The sequence below is a fragment of the Gambusia affinis genome, linkage group LG19 (assembly GCF_019740435.1).
Source record: "Gambusia affinis linkage group LG19, SWU_Gaff_1.0, whole genome shotgun sequence".
In the NCBI taxonomy this organism is placed as follows: domain Eukaryota; kingdom Metazoa; phylum Chordata; class Actinopteri; order Cyprinodontiformes; family Poeciliidae; genus Gambusia; species Gambusia affinis.
The window spans coordinates 1152644-1173234 of NC_057886.1; the positions used below are offsets into that span (position 1 = coordinate 1152644).

At 39.1% G+C, this 20591-nt stretch overlaps 1 protein-coding gene across 1 annotated transcript; it reads left to right on the forward strand.

Moving 5' to 3' along the window:
- Positions 1-4608: 4608 nt before the first annotated feature.
- On the forward strand, positions 4609-8296 carry hoxb1a (homeobox B1a). Its single transcript, XM_044099046.1, has 2 exons — positions 4609-5516; positions 6331-8296. The coding sequence occupies exons 1-2, from the start codon at positions 4676-4678 to the stop codon at positions 6675-6677; spliced, it is 1188 nt and encodes a 395-aa protein (XP_043954981.1). The 5' UTR covers positions 4609-4675; the 3' UTR covers positions 6678-8296.
- The last annotated feature ends 12295 nt before the right edge of the window (positions 8297-20591 follow it).

The window sequence follows — 20591 nt, forward strand, 5'->3', positions numbered from 1 at the left end:
GCACACCATGCATTCATGATGAAAAGCAGTGAATAATAAACACACTCCAAACATGGGTTGCTTTAGTTGTTTGTGTACAAAGGACCTCTCACAGCATAGAATGTTTGACAGCCAGAGAACTTTGCCACACTGCTGCCATGACAACTAATAAAGGAGATCCTCCTTGACTAATATCAACCAGTGATTATGAGTGGTAGAGAGTTGATTTTTAAGGTGTACAGCTTTCTACAACTCTACTTTTGGTAAGCATTTATACGCCCCCCCAAAATTGGTAAAACATTTATAATAAATATACATATTTATACATCTCAATTTATGAAGCTATTTTAACCAAACCATATTTTCTATATTTGACAAGTTTTATTGTTATCTGCATTGTCTTTCTCTTCAGCTCAAATGTGTGCAAATGTTCTGAGTAATGGTCAATAAATGCTGCTAAGCGTCCTAATCAAAGGTTCAGGTTTCAGAGTTAATGCAGCTATGTCATCGCTCTCTCTCTCTCTCTCTCTCTCTTTCTCTTTCGTTTACTCTCTCACTCTCTGTCTCTTTTTCTCTCTTGGTTCCTCTCTCCCTCATGTATTACATTTCAGAATTTTCTGTAAGCCTACCACATACACATACAGATCTTCAGTCTTCTCCAGGAAAACTGGAGTAATGCTTGAAGTTATTTGACCTGCCAGCCGGATTATTTAATGTGACAGACAGTAGGACAGAAACTTATCAGTGTCCTGAATTTCTGCAGCAGCTATTAGAGACTTAGTCAAAGTTTAGATTGCCTGCTGCTTCTTCTGGTCATGTGTTTATATTGGCCCGTGTTCAACACAGGATTTCACAAATATGCATACCCAGCAGGCACGAAGTGTAACTGATAGTGTGAGGTGTTGGAGGCCCAGCGGATAGTTGGATTCCACTCATAACTTGACATAAGGCAGAACCTGCAAAGTCTGGTTTTACTTCAGATGATTTTCCTGTGGAACATATAAATTGGATTATGGGAGCATATGGAATAAACAAGTTTTTTTTTTGTTTTTTTAATAATTTGCATTTTTATTCATTTTCCACTTATGAGCAGTTTCAAAACACAAATTTAAACATTAACCTATCTAGTTGGTAAAGCTTAGTTTACATTAATTTCAGTATATTGTACATATTATAGTAATAATATGCAACACATTCTCACACCCGACTCGTCAGAGTGGGTTGTAATATGACACTGGTATACAAGTTAGGTGCAGAATACGGTCTATACTCATTGAGGCATATTAGTCCAGACCATGTCTCCTGGGGTTTTCTTCTCCTGTCCTCTTTGCTCTTTGTCCTCCAGTCTATGCAGGATGGATTTGTAAGATGAAATCTCCACCATCGCAACTGTCCATTCTTTCATCTTGTGGTCTGAGATTGATTTCCAATGTTCCATAATCATCCTGAAGGTTGTAATAAGTCTGACCATGTTCACAAAAACTCTCCTTTAGGCACATTTCTCAAATAAACATATTTCTTTATCAAATGTTAACACACTGATGATTTAAACTCGTACTGCAGAGGGCGTGACTTTATGAGACATCAAATCTTCTCAACTACCAAAATCCAAACTTACATAAGTGGAATTTCCACATAAATTTGAAAGGTTTGACCTCATGACCTCCATGCCCTGTTGTCCCTTCGCCACTCAGATAGGAAGATGTGTGTCATTTGCTCTTCTTCTTATTCAAGTCTGTTCCTGCAGCCCTCCTGCCCACTCAGCCTGCCGCTCTCCTTTCAGACCACACTGATGATTAACCGCTCTTCTTGTCACTCGCCCACACGCTTGTCCTAATTTTGTCCCAGCGGCAGGACGGCAGCGTGTTTGCTGTCATGCCCTCCTTGTGGACCTTTGAAGAGAGAAATTGATGAAGGCTTCATTATAGGTACTCACACAAATAGTAATAACAAATTTACTTTTAGAAGGTAAATGACCCTCTGCAAAAGAAATGTTTTTGTAAATTTCTCCTTTTCACTTTCAAGTGGGCCCAAAACAGATAACTTAGGGAAGATTTTAGTTTAAAACACTTTAATATGAAGCGGTTTTTAAAAACCACATACACACACACTGAGCTCTGGCAGGAGTTCCAGGCCTCAGGACCACAGACAGTACATTGTGTTGTTGCCTTAGATTCCTTTCTTGCTGCACTGGCAGGCTTTGACTTACCAGAAGGCATCTTGTCTAACTTAACTTCATTGCTGTAATAGATCAGCTCTCTCATTCAATTAGCATACACTCTCACACTGGTGGATCTGCACTGTCACCCATCAGAAATCTATGGCTGCTCAAACCAATTGCTGAAAAGTAAGCTCACTCACTAAGCGTCCCTGTGATGGGGTTGTCAGATCAATATGGACCTCTGGGTCTGCAGAACCATTTGCTCCATCTTGCAGAGAAAACGTGCAGAAATAAGATAAAGCCAGATCAATGATTTTTCACAGCAACGAACGTTGATAAGAACTAAAGATATAGTGCAACAAACTTGACAAGAGCTAAATGAAAGTGAACATTCAACATTCATGCATAAATCTGGCTGGTGAGTTAATGTTGTCTTGGTATTATCGATCCACTGTACCAAAATACTAGTAAAAAATATAACATGATGCACTTAGCAAAGGCATAAATTATTCCTACAATAGTTTCTACAACCTGACCCATCTGAAAACACCTCAGTGTCTGTTTGACTGCTGTCGTTTCACACTTTGATCTGGTACAACTGAATGTTAGAATCGAACTTGGAGACTTCTGTATCTAAGATCATAAATACTTTCCTCTCAAGAAGAGAGTGTAGCACAAAACACTGAATGTCCTGATTACCACATAAACTATACACATTCAAAAGTACCAGCTGTGAGCAGGCTTATGTGACAAACAGTGAGGGAACACTGGCCTGCATGGAATAAAAAGCGACTAGTTTAAATTAAAATAATTCATTCACATGAGTAAAAATGTTGAATTAGAATTTTTTGCCAAGCAAATTATTTTTCTAAATTCCTTCTCTATATTCTAAAGCATTCATTACACTGTTGATAACGCTGGAAGTGTCGTGGACAACATGAAAAGTAACACATGGAGTGTTTATTGAATGCCAGTTCTTCAAAAGTTCTAATAAATGGAGGGTAAGAAATGTGAAAATAACCTTTAGACTTCCATTGACAAATCTTGGTTGTTTTACTGCTGTTATTCACACACACTAAGAGGAAAAAGAACATCAACCTTTTTATAGGAATAAGGCTGATTCCTTATCTGAGCTGTCTATGATCCAGATTTGACAGCAGATTTAATTTCCCCCAAAACATGGATCTTATGCATTTATCTTATTAGCATAAAACATGGGTACCTTCATATCAATTCCATGCATTCACTTTGATTAGCTGTTTACTCCACTAATTTTTCTTCAAGCTAAAACCATATTTTGAGTTCAGTGATCCCACTGACATGAAGCCTGTAAGTGCTGCTGCCTGTGAGTCTGAACCATCACGTAAAAATAAAAACTGATGTGTTTTCAGAAAGAAATTAAGTGGAATGCTGTGATGTCGGTCAAACTGAAAGTTCAGATAAATCAAAATGATACACAATCATTACACTTTGTAACTGTAAAAGACACATCAGAGCAAATGGAAACTCATAAGCCAGGAGGAATCCCTCAGGCTGTCTCTGCATGGTGGAATCCTGTACCTTTGTATCTTTTGCTTTTTCAGATGTGTTCTGTTCTGCTCTGTTCTGGGAGCATTTTGTTGGGAGGAGGTCTGCAAACCAGCTCACAGCTCCTCTTTTATTCTGCGGCCCTCTCTTTGCTCTGACAGATCCGCGCTGATATCAGATTGATGGGCCGGTTTGATTGAAGCCTCTTTGTCGTGCTAATGCCACGCAGAGTGATGGATGAGGTGTGTGCGCCAGAACCAACGCGCGCGCACACATAAACTCCACTTCTTCTGAGAATCCCGACCTTCTGTACTTCCCCCGTCACGCACGCACGAGCACGCACACAAACACACGCGCTCGCGCACAAACACACACACACCAACGAACACATACACTACACTGTTTCTCTCGCCAGTGTGGCCAGCTGACAACTTCTGCCCTGGTCACCATAGGCGACATGTCACGTGACCCGCGACAGAGGTAGATGAGAAGAAAAGAAGTGGAAAACATGTAACACAAAGGAGAGGAAGACAGAGAATAGAAGAAGAGGAAAAGTAGAGCAGCTGAAGGAAAAAATACAGAATGGAGCAGAATTGAGGGAAAGCGAGTAAAGAGGCGTCTCAAGTCTTGCGCGTCTTCTCGCGTTGTTCTGTGCTGGCACCGACGAGCGTCTGGAAACTCCAGGTTGAGTGACAGGAGGGCCCTCCGTTCATGCATCAACGGCCTGAACCGCAGCACACCAGAGGACATGATTCATGTGTGACTCGGTTGTTTGGGATGTGATGGTTTCACTTTTTCAGCTGGTTTCAGCTCATTTATTTGGCCTTTCTTTTTCCCAACTGTTCCGTATATATATATCTTTTTTTTATCATGATGTTGTTTACATTTGAAAACATTTTCATTATCTGATTTGATTTTTCTCCCCCTTTTTTAGATATAGTTTTTCTTTCTGCCTTTCGTTGGCTTGTTGTTCTTGCTTAAGGAGAACTTTCAGCTTTACGGGTCTTCATGGACAACATGAACTCCTTTGTGGAATACTCTATTTGTAACCGAACAGGCAGCGGATCTTATCCTGCCCCTAAGCCTGGATATCATCATCATCATCATCATCTGCATCACCACCACCTTCCTCTGGATCAACACCATGGCCTCTCAGTGACCCCCGGGTCTCTCCACGCGGGCCTCAGCGGCTCCTCTGTCCCGGTGAACGGGGCCGGCGGTGACAGCGGGTACAACGCAGACGGAGGGGTGTACGGAAACACCGCAGCGGACATTGGAGGGGCGCACGAGACCGGAGGAGTGAGCCAGCATCATCAGCAGCATCCAGTAAATCATCTAGAGCATCAACAGCAACAGCACACACACAACGGCTTCCAACATCACCAGAACCAAAGCTCTCAGAGTGGATTATTGACTCAGTATACAAACGGCAGTGGATGCACATCCGGGGCCTACGCAGGTCAGGCGTGTGTTACAAACTCAGAGTATGTAGCCATCACGGGTCCTCCCAGTTCCGTCCAGCCTCAGTATTTTATGGAGGAGTCGGTGGCCTCCACTTACTACCATCAATCAGCCTTTCCTACCTCCACTCCAGCTGTCGGCCCCAGCTACAGCGGCCTTTCCGGATCGTACTGCGGGCCGCAGGGCCCTCTTGCCAGCTCTCAGTACCCGCAGCAGATTGGCGGGGGTCTGGAAACAGTGGCTTACCTGGGGTTCCCGCAAGCGGGAGGGTATGGAGAGCTGGCGGTATCCCAGGACCGAGGGAGAGAAGATGAGGACAGTCATCAGTCGGGACAGGGGCAAACCTTTGACTGGATGAAGGTGAAGAGGAACCCCCCGAAAACAGGCGGTGAGTTATTTACTTATTTATTTATTTATTTATTTATTTATTTATTTATTTATTTATTTATTTATTTATTTATTTATTTATTTATTTATTTATGATAGATAGATAGATAGATAGATAGATAGATAGATAGATAGATAGATAGATAGATAGATAGATAGATAGATAGATAGATAGATAGATAGATAGATAGATAGATAGATAGATTACTTTCTGTTTCAAATGTACAACAACTCGCTTTACAGTTTTCTAAAATGCGTCGTTTTTGTTTTATTCTCATTTTTAAAAGTTAGGAGAGTTCGCACATGAATTGAGATGGATTATTCACATTAAGAAAAAAAAAACAGGTTTGGTGACACCGCGATGGCCCGACATCTGATCACTCTTCTGCTCTATCTCTCTCTCTTTCAAATTGATCTACCAGACGGGTTATTTCTCCACGGGAAGTCCTGCTGTTATCTGTTTAAACAAAGTACCCTGCCTCAGCAGCTCAGCTTCCCATGTCCCGCTGTTCTGGCTTTTTAATTACATAGCCTATATACAGTTCATACAATTTGGAATAAGGATAAAAACACCCGATCATTTTAATGAAAATTCCATCCAGATTAATTCAGCCAAATGTTGGAAGTCCAACCAGATATTTATTAAATGTTGACTCATTTTAATAGAATTATGAAACGACTCAAATCAGACACGAGAGATCGAGTGTTTATGCAAATGGATAATTTATTTACATTTTTATACATGCTATTTAAATTAATATTTATCAAATAAAATAAGTCAATTAAAATGTGACACATTGTTCCCTTGTTCTCAGTCAAAGTGTCGGACTTTGGTCTCACTGGAGTTCACAACAACGCCATGCGAACCAACTTCAGCACGCGGCAGCTGACGGAGCTGGAGAAGGAGTTCCACTTCAGCAAGTACCTGACGCGGGCGCGGCGCGTGGAGATAGCAGCAACACTGGAGCTGAACGAGACCCAGGTGAAGATCTGGTTCCAGAACAGACGAATGAAGCAGAAGAAACGCGAACGGGAAGGAGCGGGTACTACTGCGTGCTCCTACTCCTCTGAGACCCGCGGCGGGTTTGTCAAGGACCTGGAGGACACGGACCACTCTTCTCTATCCACCTCACCGGGAGCGTCGCCGAGCTCAGAGACGTAGTCTGAGCGTCACTTTTTTATTACTGTGATCCAGAAATACATTTCCGTTCTCCAGACTTGTACATCCGAGGGCATTACCGAGCCACCTCTGTTTGTTTTTTTTTTCTTCTTTTATTGCTCATTTCCTCCATCTGTTGTTTTTGCACAACACATTCTCTCCTGGATTCTGCGCATCTTATTTTATTACATTTTTGCCAAACAGTTTTACAATAATCAATACATTTGTGTCGTGAAAGCTTCTTTTATAATTTTTTCATCACTTGATTTTTATTGATTGCAGAACAACAACAAAAGAGTTCTAGCTCATCCCCTTGTGTTTGTCAAGGTATCCAAAAAGTCACAATAGTGACAATAGGGTAACATGTTTTAAAATATCTGCAAATATGAACAGTATATTTAAATTCTTAGCTTTCCAGAATTTTCCGAGACAAACCCTAAAGATCTCAGTTAGGCAAAAACAAAAAATGTATTTCGGGATACTGCAACACTTGAACCGGAACAAATAGGACCCGAACTGAACAGCCTGTTGTTCAACAGACCCTGCTACATGTCAAAATGAACGGACTGGGTGATTTCCTGTCACTTTCATTTGTTTCAAAATACACAGTTTGCAAATGCTTAAAAACCTTTGAATGTTGTTTCATGTAAGAACTTAAATTAACTATGCCCTCTTTCAGTAAATAAGTATAACTGTGATGAAGGTTTTATGTTCTGCCAAATCTCTAAAATAGTGGAATTTATTGGGGTTCACAGGGACTGGGGCTGTTTAAGTAGATAGAATCTATTTTATAAAGTATTTTTCAAAGATTGTTACTCTGTCTAATTTGCTTTAAAAAGATGCATTTGTGTGGTCTGTCTTTAATAATTTTACTTTCACTAGTTTCAGGGACCTAAAATGGGTCACCATGTTATGTTGCTAAAACTTACCTAGTCCTGAAATCAGAGCACACACAGAGTTTGATCTCACTCTCTATACAAGCTAAGACTAAACATCAGTGAAGGCATTGCTATTACTTTGGTATAACAATTCATGCTGTAAAATTCTAACAGTTTCTATGACGAAGTCATGCTTGTATTTGCATTGTTGAAATTAGAGCTTTGCAGTACAATGAGAATATTCCAAATCAAGTTTTTCGGTTGCTGTTGATGCAGTTGTGGCCTGTGCACTCAAACAATGAGTTTCCAGATAAACTCACTGCAGAAAGTTTCAGCTCTCATAATAACACCAGACTGTCAGTTATTTCAACCCTGTCAGAAGGTGAAAGTCTTGGATATTCTAATTAAAACAGGTGCGTTTTTGGTGATTGTGGTTATGGTTCTGAGTGTGAGCAGTGTGAAGAAAATCCGTACCAGTTTTTCATATGATGTAATACTTTTCAACTTTTCCAAAATGTTCAGGATGTTATTCCTTTCAACTGCAGGGTGTGCAAATTATGTTCTCAATTTAGCAAAATGTTTTGATCTGATGAAAATCCTTCACAACCTGAGAATGCTAAGAATGAACACTTTAATTGTTCAGTTCACATCTGTGAGCAGCTTTGCCCATGTGGAATATTGTTGGCCTTAGAAAGCAAAAATATCTAATGTAAACATAATATTTTAATGTACTGATTTTTTTTAGGTGAGAGGAGTTTTATTAGTATTAATGCCTTAAACAGACTTTCAATCATGTCTTGTTTTTCTACGTAAAGCTACCTCAAATAAATCTTCTTCTGTCAATCCCTTGAGGGTGGATTCTTTCTTTTGCTTTTATAAGCAATTAGAAGTGATAATGTGTAGAATTGCAATGTTTTCCGGGCCACTGGGTTGATTAGCTGACCCAAACTTTGAGTGCAACTTAACCCCACGTTGAATTCCTATTATTCTACACTAAAATGAAATAAGCTTACTCAAAGGATTTATGCAAACAGCTAAAAAAACTAAAGTTTTCAAAACAAGAAATGTTAGTGTGTGAAAGCTGTACTAACTCTTAAAACTAAATTTTGTGACAAATAGAAAGGCTTACTTTGTTTCTGCTGGTGATGGCACAGTGTGTGTGGGATATGATGTAAAACCTAACACATTTAGAACCGGCCCAAGGCATAAATGAACTGAGCAGCTGCTTAAGGCCCCCAGGCCTTCAGGGGCCCCATAAATGCTAACAATTTAACACAAACCACAGATAAAGAAATATATATTTTTTTTATTGAGAATGTCAATACTATTAAATTTGATTTACTGGTTTCAACATAGGTGAAATGCTGTTAGTGGTGCTGATGTTCTTATCAGCAGGAGGGGCCCCAAGTCGAATTCTGCTCAAGGCCTCATTCAACATTAGACCAGCCCTGCATGACCAGTTAAATCGGCTGCACTGCACATCTCTCTGCTGGATACAGACGGACAAAAGGGAAATTTAATTTATGTTGCTTTAGTGTCCATTGGGTTTAGAAGAGACTCGCTCGGTTGCTTGAGCTGTTTGGGACAAGTTTTGCTGATCTTTAGCTGTAGGCAGCAACTCTAACTGACTGTAAGAGGAGAAAGCATTTGACATGGCGCAGTTTGATGCATTGTGTCGCAGCAAAAATGGAACTTTTCAAGCATTTATTTAAATCCCAGATTTGTCTCTACACAATATTTCTCTCTCTCTGTTTCAGTCCATCCATTCAGTAACTGTCCACGAATCTAAAAACTGATTACCTCTTGTTAAAGTTTTTTAAAGTCGGTTTCACAGTCTTTTGCAGATAATACAGTAGCGTAGCTTGACATCTGTCTAACAGCCACACTTTCATTGCCACAAAGTGCGTCCATCTTTGTTTAGAAGCAGTGAATGGGTCTATAGGTGCATCAAATATGCTTTCACCTTCACCTGGATGGTTCCATGGCTAAGCCCTGATAAGCTTAGTCATGGAATGGAAAACAAGCAATGAAAAACAACACAAACACTATAACCACTAAAATAGTGCTTAGTGATTTTTTTGCAGATTAATGTGGAGTATGTTACTCTATTTATACTCCAACAACTTAGGGTAGGCTACTGATGTTTTTTCTGCTTGTTTATAAATATCAATTCAATTTCTGTAGGGGATCATAAGAAAAATTATACATATACCTATGTAAATTACATAGGTATAGACAACAGATGGAATGTTGTACATAAGAGGATTAATAGTTATCCGGTACTGTAGCTTTGCAGCAGAAAGGACTTGGTTTGAATCTCAGCCTGCGTTTTCTGGTTGGAATCTGCATCTGGTGACCTTTAGAGACCCTCTAGGATATCTAAACACGTAAACAGACTCTACCTCCTGCTCCTCTTCATCCCCTGCTTGCTGATGGTCCAAGGATGCCTGTCCTGGAGCCTGGGTGGCGAGCTCAATCATCACCTTATCTCCTTCTCTCTCCAAAATACACACAGTGACATACACAAACACTAGCATTTGTTAAGTCTTTCAAAATTACTTTAAGATTAAACCATTTTAGATTCAAGTAAAATTATACTTTCTACAGTGTAAATGCAAAATTGAATTTAACTGGAAATGGTAAACTGACTTAAATCAGTTTTCATCAAATTACTGTTAACACTCACTTTGGAATTTGTAGTTGAAAGGTTTCTCAAACTCATTCTACTTGAGTTGTATTAATATAGAAAAAGTAAGTCTTTGATAATTGTGCATTTTTTTCAAGTACTTTTGCTCAACACTGCATCCATCCAAGTACAAATGATGTTTTTATTTTTGTTCCTCTTTTCTAGAGCCAATGATTTCTCATTTAACTCACGATAAAGAGATAATTCTGGCGTTTCCATGAATAAGAGCACATTTACATAACAGAACATCAGGAGTCTCCATCTATCATTTTATCTGAAGCTTGGCTACAGCCAACTAACTTAATGTTTTGTTTCATTTTGGGGGGGTAGGTGGGTTGAGGGTAGCCATTAACACAATTAATTGATTTTTTTTTTTTTTTACATGCAAAAGTCCACAGCCAGAACCTTTGTATTGTGTTTCTGGTATTCCTCTAAATCTGAAGCACAAGAGATACCTGCAAAAGTCAATGATGGCTAAGAGTGAGAGGGAATTCATCTTCATTGTATGTTTTATCAGACAGAATATTTTTAGAATAATTTATGTATTTCAAATATTTGATGTAATTAGAAATTCTGTGAAGTGGGAGAGAGGGCTGTTACTGTGGCGCAGGGATAAATTACAACCCAAATATGGAGGCCTCGATGCGCCTGTCACAGATTGGAGGTTCAGCCTGATGACCTTTCCCAGATGTCTTCCTCCTCTCTCATTACAGGACACTTTCCTGTCGGATTACTCTTATATAAAGACCACTAGAGCCAATAAAACCTTAATGAAAAAAGAAGTGGGAGAGAAAGAAAAGGACAAGCACTCAATCAAGATAATTGGTTTGTTTAATTTAAGTTACATGAAGTTCATTTTTTGTTATTGGTACTACTTCATTCAGTAGCAATTATCAAACTAGGTGTTTGATAATTGCTGATGCTAGTTTGAAGGAACCTAGTGGGGGAATTGCAGTGGTGGGGGCTCTACCATACAAAAATTGGCTTGGCTTGGAAATGCAGCTCCAAGGAGGAGCTAGACGTGGAAGGTGGTGCTTGGTCCCCCTAAGCCTTTTGCCAACCTGAATGGTATGTTGTTGATGACATGAAGCTCAAAATAGTCACTGCGTGTCTCACCGTATGTCTAGTATTGGAGAGCAGACTTCATGTCTGATTACTCCCAGGTGGTTAGAGCTTTACAAGCTTGGGTATTTTTTAATTTCCCCTTTCCTTTCTTCAAATGCTTAAAGTTTTTCAAAAGTAAATGTGATAATTTTCTGTAGTCAGGTTTCAGGTCTTTGCTTAGCAAAAAGCTAGACAGTAAATACATAGACATGGTCTCTTAAATCAAAGGACCAAACACCGTCTGGTATCACCTGCAACACGATTTCATCATTAGCAAAACTGTAGTACTTCTGCAGGTGAAGACAAAAAGGAAGTTATTTTTTTGTAATCTTGACAAACCACTCAAATCGGTCTTGACCCAGTTTGTCAAATGAGACCAAGAACTCAAGACTGAGAGAAAAAGATAAAAAGAATGATACTGAGACCAATCTTGAGCCTTCCATTCCTGGTTTACATACAGTACCATTCAACAGGTAGCTTCCTGTTGAAAGGTGGCTGCTGCAAACAATACACAAATACAATTTAAAGTTTAAAGTCCTAAAAGAGAGATATGCTAGAGTTAATCATTCCAAGTCAATCATTTGACAAAACTACCTGTTAACATCAACAAATCTGACCAGTTTACAACATTGACAAAAATAGGTAATGAGGGAAAAAAAGGATAAAACCCAACTTAAAGCATTTTTGAAGTTTTAAAAAAATTGCTTGTCAGCGAGCCCCTGTTTTGAGGTCAAAGGTCAGGCAGAAAACAGTGTGCAGAAAGTTATCCGGTCAGACATTCCAGGTCATCTTGTGCTGGAAGTGAACAACTGGAACATGTTTTAAAACCCCAGAAGTAAAACATAAGAAATAAAGTACAAACAAAAGTTAAATGATGTTGGCAAATGGCTTTTTCTGAGCCTACACCACAAGCACTTAAAATTTCTTAACCTCATGTAAAATTCTTTATTTCCTGTCAAGTAATCTTATAGTTGCACATTCTTTTATAAACCCTTTTCTAGTAAGGAGATGGCTCCACTAGAGTCTGTGTAGCTTATATCATAAAATCACTTTATTGTGCTTAAAAACAAATTGTGGAGGGTAAAAATCCTGTTTCCTGTTACTGCTGGCAGACACAGACTATGTATGCCTTCCGGCCTGGGACAACCTTGAATTATCCCAGAATTAGTGTTAATGTGTTGTTGAGGAGTGTCAGTTGTAGGTCTGTTACCCCGGTGACCTGATCTTGGATTAGCAGAAGAAAATGAATGGACCCGCATATGGATTTCAAAACTGATCCAACATTAAATATGCTTGTGGGTTCTTGTGAAGGGCAAAGTTGTTTTTTTTAATTCACACACACACGCACACGCACGCACACACACACACACACACACACACACACACACACACACCCACACACACACACATGCACACACCCAGAAAGAGAGAGACAGAGAAGGTGCTGAAAGAATGGAGCACAATAGTTTGTTTATCTCAGACCAACAGAGCAAGCAGAGCCCTCAGTGTGTGTGTGGAGAGCACAGAGGACATGAGGTCAGAGGATACATCACACCAGCAGAGACAAACAGTCGTAGATGTTCAGGCTTGTCTGCCACATTAACGTAGATCCTTACATCCTGAATGAAGTTGGCACCCACACCTTCTTCAAATCTTCTAAAATTGGTGTCAAATGTTTGTGCTCCGTTTCTGCTGGCTGGTGCAGTAAAAATGTTGCTGTGTTGCTGTCATTGTAAAGATATTTAAAAAGCTTCCAGAGATTATCAGAGATCATCACCAATATCTCAAAAACAAAAAAGCTTGCTCCACAAACCAGCCATAGTTTGGGTGTATTGACGTCATATTTTAATAGTCGCTGGTTAATTGTAGATGCCACAAACATCCAGGAGTCATGGACAGTGCCAAGGTGTTTTGCCTTCATGTTGCTGAAGATGCAATCAGCATCACAGACCATCAGAAGCAAAATGTTTTGTCAAGGCAATTTTAATGCACATAATATGTGTTTGTAGCTGGCAGCATGTAAGACATGAATATACATGTCAGGTACGTGTAACTCACTTGAGTATGAAAGGATTTCCTGTCAACAAAATCACCTTCATCCCACCTCCAGGAAGGTTCTCCCTGACGAGGGAATTAAAGCTCCATCTCACTCTGCCAGACGTTTCGAAAAAAAAATAAATAAATAAATAAAATATCCAAGAGAATATTTTTGTTGTTGTTGTTGTTTCAAAATGCCTGGCAGGTCTGACCGACATCCTCTGCCACCCCAAGTCAAGTCAAGTCAAGTCTGTCACCCCAGGTATTGGTCAGTGGAAAGTTCTGCACTGCTATTCATCCGAGAGTCCAGGACATTTGGCCACAGATCAGATGAGATGACAGCAAAGTGGATCATCAAACTGCAGGGTGTCCCGGTTCCAAGAGCACATGTAGCTGCTGTGAGGATTTTGTGTTCCCATATCATATCTCCTAATTATTTTTACTATTCAGAATTGTATAACAAAATTAAACCAAACCAATTTAAGGTACAATATCCAGTAAGTATAGTTAAAGAAAAATATTCCTTAAATCTGCTTGTAATTGATAACTAAGCAACAAAATATGTGAAATATAATGACTGACTTATTTCACTGAGCTTTCATACTATTATAATTCTAGGTAAATACATGTATGGCTTCTAGTCTAATAGCTGTATTGTGAGGAATGCAGAGTGAATTTTGTAATCCCTTGGTCATGACTCTTTCATACAATGTTTGGGATAAGGGAGAAGCAGAACTTTCCCTTTGGTGTTTCCAAGAGGCCAGACAATGAGGTCATGGCATGTTATCACTGGTAAGAAATGGTTTGGTTTGATAAACCCCTCAGAGACCTTCCCCGCTTAGAACCCAGAACAATATGAAAGAGGTAGCAAGACATAAAGACTTTTATGACACTGCTGACATGAGTATTTATTATCGCTGGGTGAAATGTAGGGTCGGTTTTAAGTTGCTCATTCCAATTTTATGACTCCATTGGACACAAGAGAGACAGATTTTGTTGTATTTGTCTGCATCCTTATTGTTGAAGGGTCAGGTTGAGGTTGCCAGTTCACTGCTTTTCCATCCACTGTTTGTGAGTCACCACAGAAATCTTTATTTTGTGTTCCATTTGTGTCAGTTCCAGTCTTTATGTGAATAGTTCAGTTGGTAACCTCTATTTGTTGTAAAATATATATGGCTTCCCATTTTTCTCACTGTGGATAAGGGGTTGCTGAATAATTGCAAGGTTTACTTGAGTCCATCCTCCTTTTATGGCTGTTTTTGACATGGCTCTTACCTTAATGTGCCCCACCTCACCATAAATACCGAATGTCAATGAGTTTACATCACTGTTTTCAACAATCCAGTGTAATACTAAGGTCACTGATGCTTTCATTTAGCTTTCTGTTATTTGGCACTCTATGGAGGGCAGCAGTGGACCAGGTTTGATAGGTACCAGAACCAAGAAGGGATTTTTATTACAGATGGTATGGACAGTGGATGAATCTTTATTCAGAAATAGTTTACTTCTAGTTCAGTACTTCTGCTCTTCCACAAATGAAACAGGGGCAAATGGATAATGCACAATCAGAAAGTAGTACAATGCATAGGGAAGTTATTGATTAATGAGTTGATCTAATGTTGATTGATCATATCGACTGAGTAATGGTAATTTATAAGCGACTATTCTCTGAAAACCCTGAGTTTGGTCTCTTATGAAGAACGTTGACAGTCTTCTCATGAAGAAAAAATAAAAGAAAACATGAAGGGCTGGATTTTCAAGGCTATGTTAAATTAAAAAATAAAAAATAACATAAAATTTTAACAGTATTTTGTGTCAGCTGTACTGACTGAACAAAATTATATTTGTCTCACATTACTGAATTTAGACATATTTATAAAGAATAACAAACTGGAACACTAAACAAAGGTCTAAGTAGACATTTTAAGTGAAATGATTGCAACCAATTTTAATCTAGTTACATTCCTAGATCGGTCTTAAAGGGGATATATTATGTAAAATCCACCTTTTTAGTCCTCAAATAATTTTTGTACTTTGCATTTCTAAAAGTACAAAAAGGTTAATATTTTTTCTTTCCCAGAGTTGCATAGAAATCTTTATATTCTATTTGGGTTATATTTTTCAGCCTGTTAATTTTTCTCTATTTGCTATAATGTTTTCTTGTTTATGAGAAACATAGCCAAGAATGCTGCTGTTGAACTTTTAAACAAGTCGTGTCTTTCAGCTAATCAATTTTGTGAATGTGCCTGTTTTTGTTTCCCTCGCAGCTATTTTGTAGTCCAGGTTCAGCTGTGATAAAGTTGCAATTAAAACCAGTCAAAATGTTTGGTTCTAGCATGTATTAACCCACAGGATTCCTTAAATCGCTGTCTGGTATCAGGGCCTCTTTGAGGTGCCTGGTTAAATTGTGTTTTTCTTTGGAATGGACCCACATCAGTGGGGAAAGTTCATTCTGGAGCACTTATGGACCACTACTTCAGCAACCTGCGCCAGTATCAAGATGGAATTTTTTAAATACTTTGTGTGATTGAGGTGTCAGTTGCTTCTTTCTATTGAAATGGAGACACAGCAAAGCAGTAAGCTCCAAATAACACTAAAATGTCAGCTGCTATGGATGCTGAGGGTGTAAATACAGTAGTAACTCTGTTGTGATGCATTCATTTGAATGTGTTTTTTTGCAGGTTGGTCGTCTTCATTCTCCTGCTCTGGATCAGACTCTGGCTCCAATGTGATAGGTTGGATTAAAAAGTTTTCCGTTGTTGACAACTTTAATAAATTTTGGAATAAAAACCAAAAAAACTAACAAAAATAACATGAAACTAAGATATCTAGAGCATAACAAAAAGGAAAAATCCAAGATAAAAGAATGGTAGAGTACTGACGGGGAAACAACAATATTTAACAAGATTTGACGGGAGGAACCAGGAAGGCGTGAAAAAAGGTGAAGGGTAATACTGTGAGGGTGAATACTGGAACAAAAGACCTGGGCTGATTAGCTAACAGGTTGCAGGTGTGATGGGAGAGAGAGAGAGAGCGTTGTGAGGGAGGGGTGAGGGAGAGTACACAGAGGACTAAAAAAAATGGATCTAAGAGAAATAATTTAACTGTTTCTATCTATTAACTGGGACCACAGTCAGAAATCTTTTGTCACAGTAGAGAAAAGGTTACATGTATTCATGTGCTTAATGTGATGGCAGGGTGTGGATTCCTTGTTTTTTGTTGAATAAACTGAATGAAAATGAAATGCCATTGTATATGTCATTTTTATCATTTAAAAAAATTGGGTAAATAACACATGGCAAATTTTTTGTTATTTCGACTTTCACAATGACAGACAGCAAAAAAGTCTATCACAACTTTTGGTCATAAAGGTTAAAAAAAGTTAAGGAGTGCCATCCATTATTGTGATTAAGGTAATATCTTTTGAAAGTACAGTTGAGCTGAGTTGTAGACTGAGTGAAACTCCATCAAGCGCAAAATGACAATAAGCATTACTTTGCAAGTTTCGATATGAGCCTAATGTTGTGCTTCTGAAAAGAAATTCAGAAACATTAAATAGCACAATACTGAAAATACTGCTGTACAACCAAGGTATTAAAGTATTACATATGTGTTCTCCTTTAAAAGGTCAGCTTGTTTTATCCCTTCAAACAAATATTCTAAACTTACAATCAGAGAACATGGTGGAATGCAGAGTGCAAAGATAAGGAAGGTTTAGGGGTCAACCAAGAAACCTTTTTTTACCCTGACCTGCTGCGATAAGAGTTTTGGTCATTTTAACAAGATGATGGGTTTTGGTACATTCAGCAGAAAACTTAAGTGTTGGATCAGATTTCAACAAGACAGCATGACGCCTGCACTGGTCTGTCAGTTGAAAACAAGAACTTTGCTGCGTGACCATTCCCCTTCCGGCATGTCAGTGTTGTCAGAACATTAGCATGGACCTCTCTCTCGATTTGATAAACCTTATTCATGTTAAATGCTGTTCCTCGTCTCATTTTCAGAAAAGTAAAACTGAATTAAGTGTTGAACAGCAGCAAAGAAAAGGTGCTGATTAAATGTGAGAACATTTTCTATTAAATTTAATGTTTGAACTCATTTCAGTGTTACTTTTGATTATTTTATGTTTTTTATCTTGCTGCTTATTAGCTTATATTAACTAACTTCACAACATTTTGCATTGAGGTACTTAAAATCTGCTTTCCCGTCTTGTTCTTTTCTTCCACCATCACACAAGCTATTTATCCAGAAAACCAGTCAAAAAAGATTTAGAAATGACCATATATTTTCTTATATATCACAAAGGTTTGTTCACAGGCTGTCTGTTCTCTTTCACAGTTTAAGGTTGACACCCTGTCCTGACATCATCACCACCAGTCTCCATCTGGGCAAGTATGTGTGTGTGAGGGGTTAGAGAGATAGTTTGGCTCCTGGGACTCAGGTTTCATTGACTTGTGTTGACCTTTACTGGGGTCACTGTGAGGTTGGGTAAAGAGATTCTTGACATTTCTCTCCATAACACCTGACCCAGTACATAACTCAGACTGAGTGTGTGTGTTGTGTGTGTGTGTTGGGGGTGGCTGTTGGAGGTAAAGCACACATATCCTGCAGCCATTTATATGAATTATGTTGGTTATCAGTTTTTACCAAGGTAGTCCGCTGACAGTTTTATATTTATCGTATAACTCAACATCATTAAAGTCATGAAAGGGTGACAAATATAGTCAGCACTGTCATAAATAATTTTGCTGTAAATATAAACTGAGCTTGTTTAACACTGTTGGAAGGCAGCCTGTGGTGTAACAAAGCCTTGAAGTGGATTTTATATTTTCTTTATAAACCAACATAAAATGTATGGTATCTATTTGTTTTTACTGTACAGTGCACTAACAATGCACACTGCAGTGGTAAAACCCAAACATTTATCAAAGAGTGTGAGGACGGAGGGCTGCACAGTGGCGCAGTTGGTAGAGCTGTTGCCTTGCAGCAAGAAGGTCCTGGGTTCGATTCCCGGCCCGGGGTCTTTCTGCATGGAGTTTGCATGTTCTCCCTGTGCATGGTGGGTTCTCTCTGGGTTCTCTGGCTTCCTCCCACAATCCAAAAACATGACTGTCAGGTTAATTGGTCTCTCTAAATTCTCCCTAGGTGTGAGTGTGTGTGTGAATGGTTGTGTGTCCTGTATGTCTCTGTGTTGACCTGTGACAGACTGGCGACCTGTCCAGGGTGACCCCGCCTTTCGCCTGGAACGTAGCTGGAGATAGACACCAGCAACCCTCCCAACCCCATTAGGGACAAGGGTGAACAGAAAATTGATGGATGGATGTGAGGACGGAAGTAAAGTCATTGAACAGTGACAACATGTAAGGTAGATGTGTGTACAAAAAATGTTGATAAACTGAGCTGGGGAAGTCATGGATTCTAACTATTCCAATATAATTCCAATAGTTTGATCACTGATAGATCAGCAACATGAGCTTGTTACGTTTCATTGATATTTTTACTTTGGTATTTATTTTCCTTAATTAGAAGATTATTGAAACAAGAATGAAAACCACATATAAAGTGACCATAAAATCCATATGCTGACAGTTTTGGCTTTTGAAGAGCAAGTTTTGTTTTTGATACCGAGGTTGTTGGAAAGCAGGCAGATGGATGAAGGCTTTGGAAGGCTGGAGGTGTGGTGGTGGATGACCGCAGAGCTTGTGGAAATATGATCCTATCTGACTGTAGGACCCAGAGGTGGTGTGGAAGCCCAAGGAACGACTTCAACCTGGAGGTGCAGGGAACATGAGACGAGAACATGAAGCAGGATAGAAAGTAGTCAAGAAGTTGATCAAACAACAAGAAGGTAAATTCTCAGAGAACCATTTCTACCAGAAAAAGTTGAGTGTCGGGCAAAGACAGATAATCCAACAGCTCCTTAAATCCCTTGCAGATGATGGAATGATTGTAGACAGGTGTGGAATCTGCAGCAACGATCCTCTGTTCAGGAAAGATCACACAATTCTATGGTGCGCAATTAACTGTTGCATAATGAAAAAGCAAAGACTGCAGACATTTGGTCTGTAGATGGGCAGAAAATGAAAACTTTCTTAGATCCTCCTGTGTGCATCTGATCTGAGAAACAGGTTATTTTTTAATGCAGATTATACAATGCTGAGAGTGGTGCACAACAACGTGTGTTTAAAGCCCTGGATACATTTGGACAGCTTACATGAGAATCAGTTTAAGCCTTTTATTCTGTTGACCACAATGTTCATGTTCAGAATCTGTAAAGATCACATTGTGTGATGTGAAAAGATCAATTGCTCCATAATGGTGTACATGTAGCTGCATGTTTTTTTTCTGATATGTGAAATGAGTTTTAGACATAAAGTACCCAGTCATTTCTTGTTCTTTTTTTTAAGTCACTAAAAATCATGTAATTTCCAAACAGTTCATTGCATTCTCTATGTTGTTATGGAGAAATATCATCCAGAGTGTACTGAAAAAGCCTAAGACCGCATGGTGTGTGTGTTTTGTGTACATGCCGCCATGTGTGCATACACAGCTGACCTTTGCTTTCTTATCTGTGCCTGCAGTGGCCTTCACAATTTGTTGCCTTTTATGATTTAAAATGTTAGGACCTAAGAGTTGATCAAGCAAACCCCAAATAAGTGACCTTTCAATGTGAGAATGAGAAGCATGAAATAAATTGACATTTCATTCCACCATCATTATTACTGACCACAACAGAGTTCTGTTCTATTAAAGTAACTTAGAATGTTTTGGCACACTGGTAAAACATGTACCGTAATATATCCAAAGTAAAAAGAATTCTTCATCTTGACCGATAGTCTAAAATGCTTTCAATATCTTTGACGTTGACTCACTGGGGTGAATCAAACTACTAAAGCAGAGGACGGAGAGGACTACTTGGGAGCAGCTACAATTTTCGGGAAACTGTGAATTTACAGAAGAGTTATGGATTCAACACGTTGGAATGAACTGTGAAGCTGTGAGATGGCTGCTGGAGTCAGCTGCACAATGTCCAAAAAAACAAACTCAAACCATCACCCTCATACTACCTTTTATGGTCTCCACTGTTGTTTTGTCCAATAGTAACATCTGGCTGTTGATCACATGACACTTCTGATGTGAGAAAAGTGTTTCTTTTGCAGTTTGGCGAAGTACAGAAATTTGGATACGGCCAAAAAACCACCTCATCTTAGA

Bases quoted from the DNA above. Each gene is read 5' to 3' on its own strand.
- hoxb1a (XM_044099046.1), top strand. From the start codon at position 4,676: ATGGACAACATGAACTCCTTTGTGGAATACTCTATTTGTAACCGAACA. The intron at 5,517-6,330 runs GTGAGTTATTTA...CCTTGTTCTCAG, and splicing joins GAACCCCCCGAAAACAGGCG to TCAAAGTGTCGGACTTTGGT.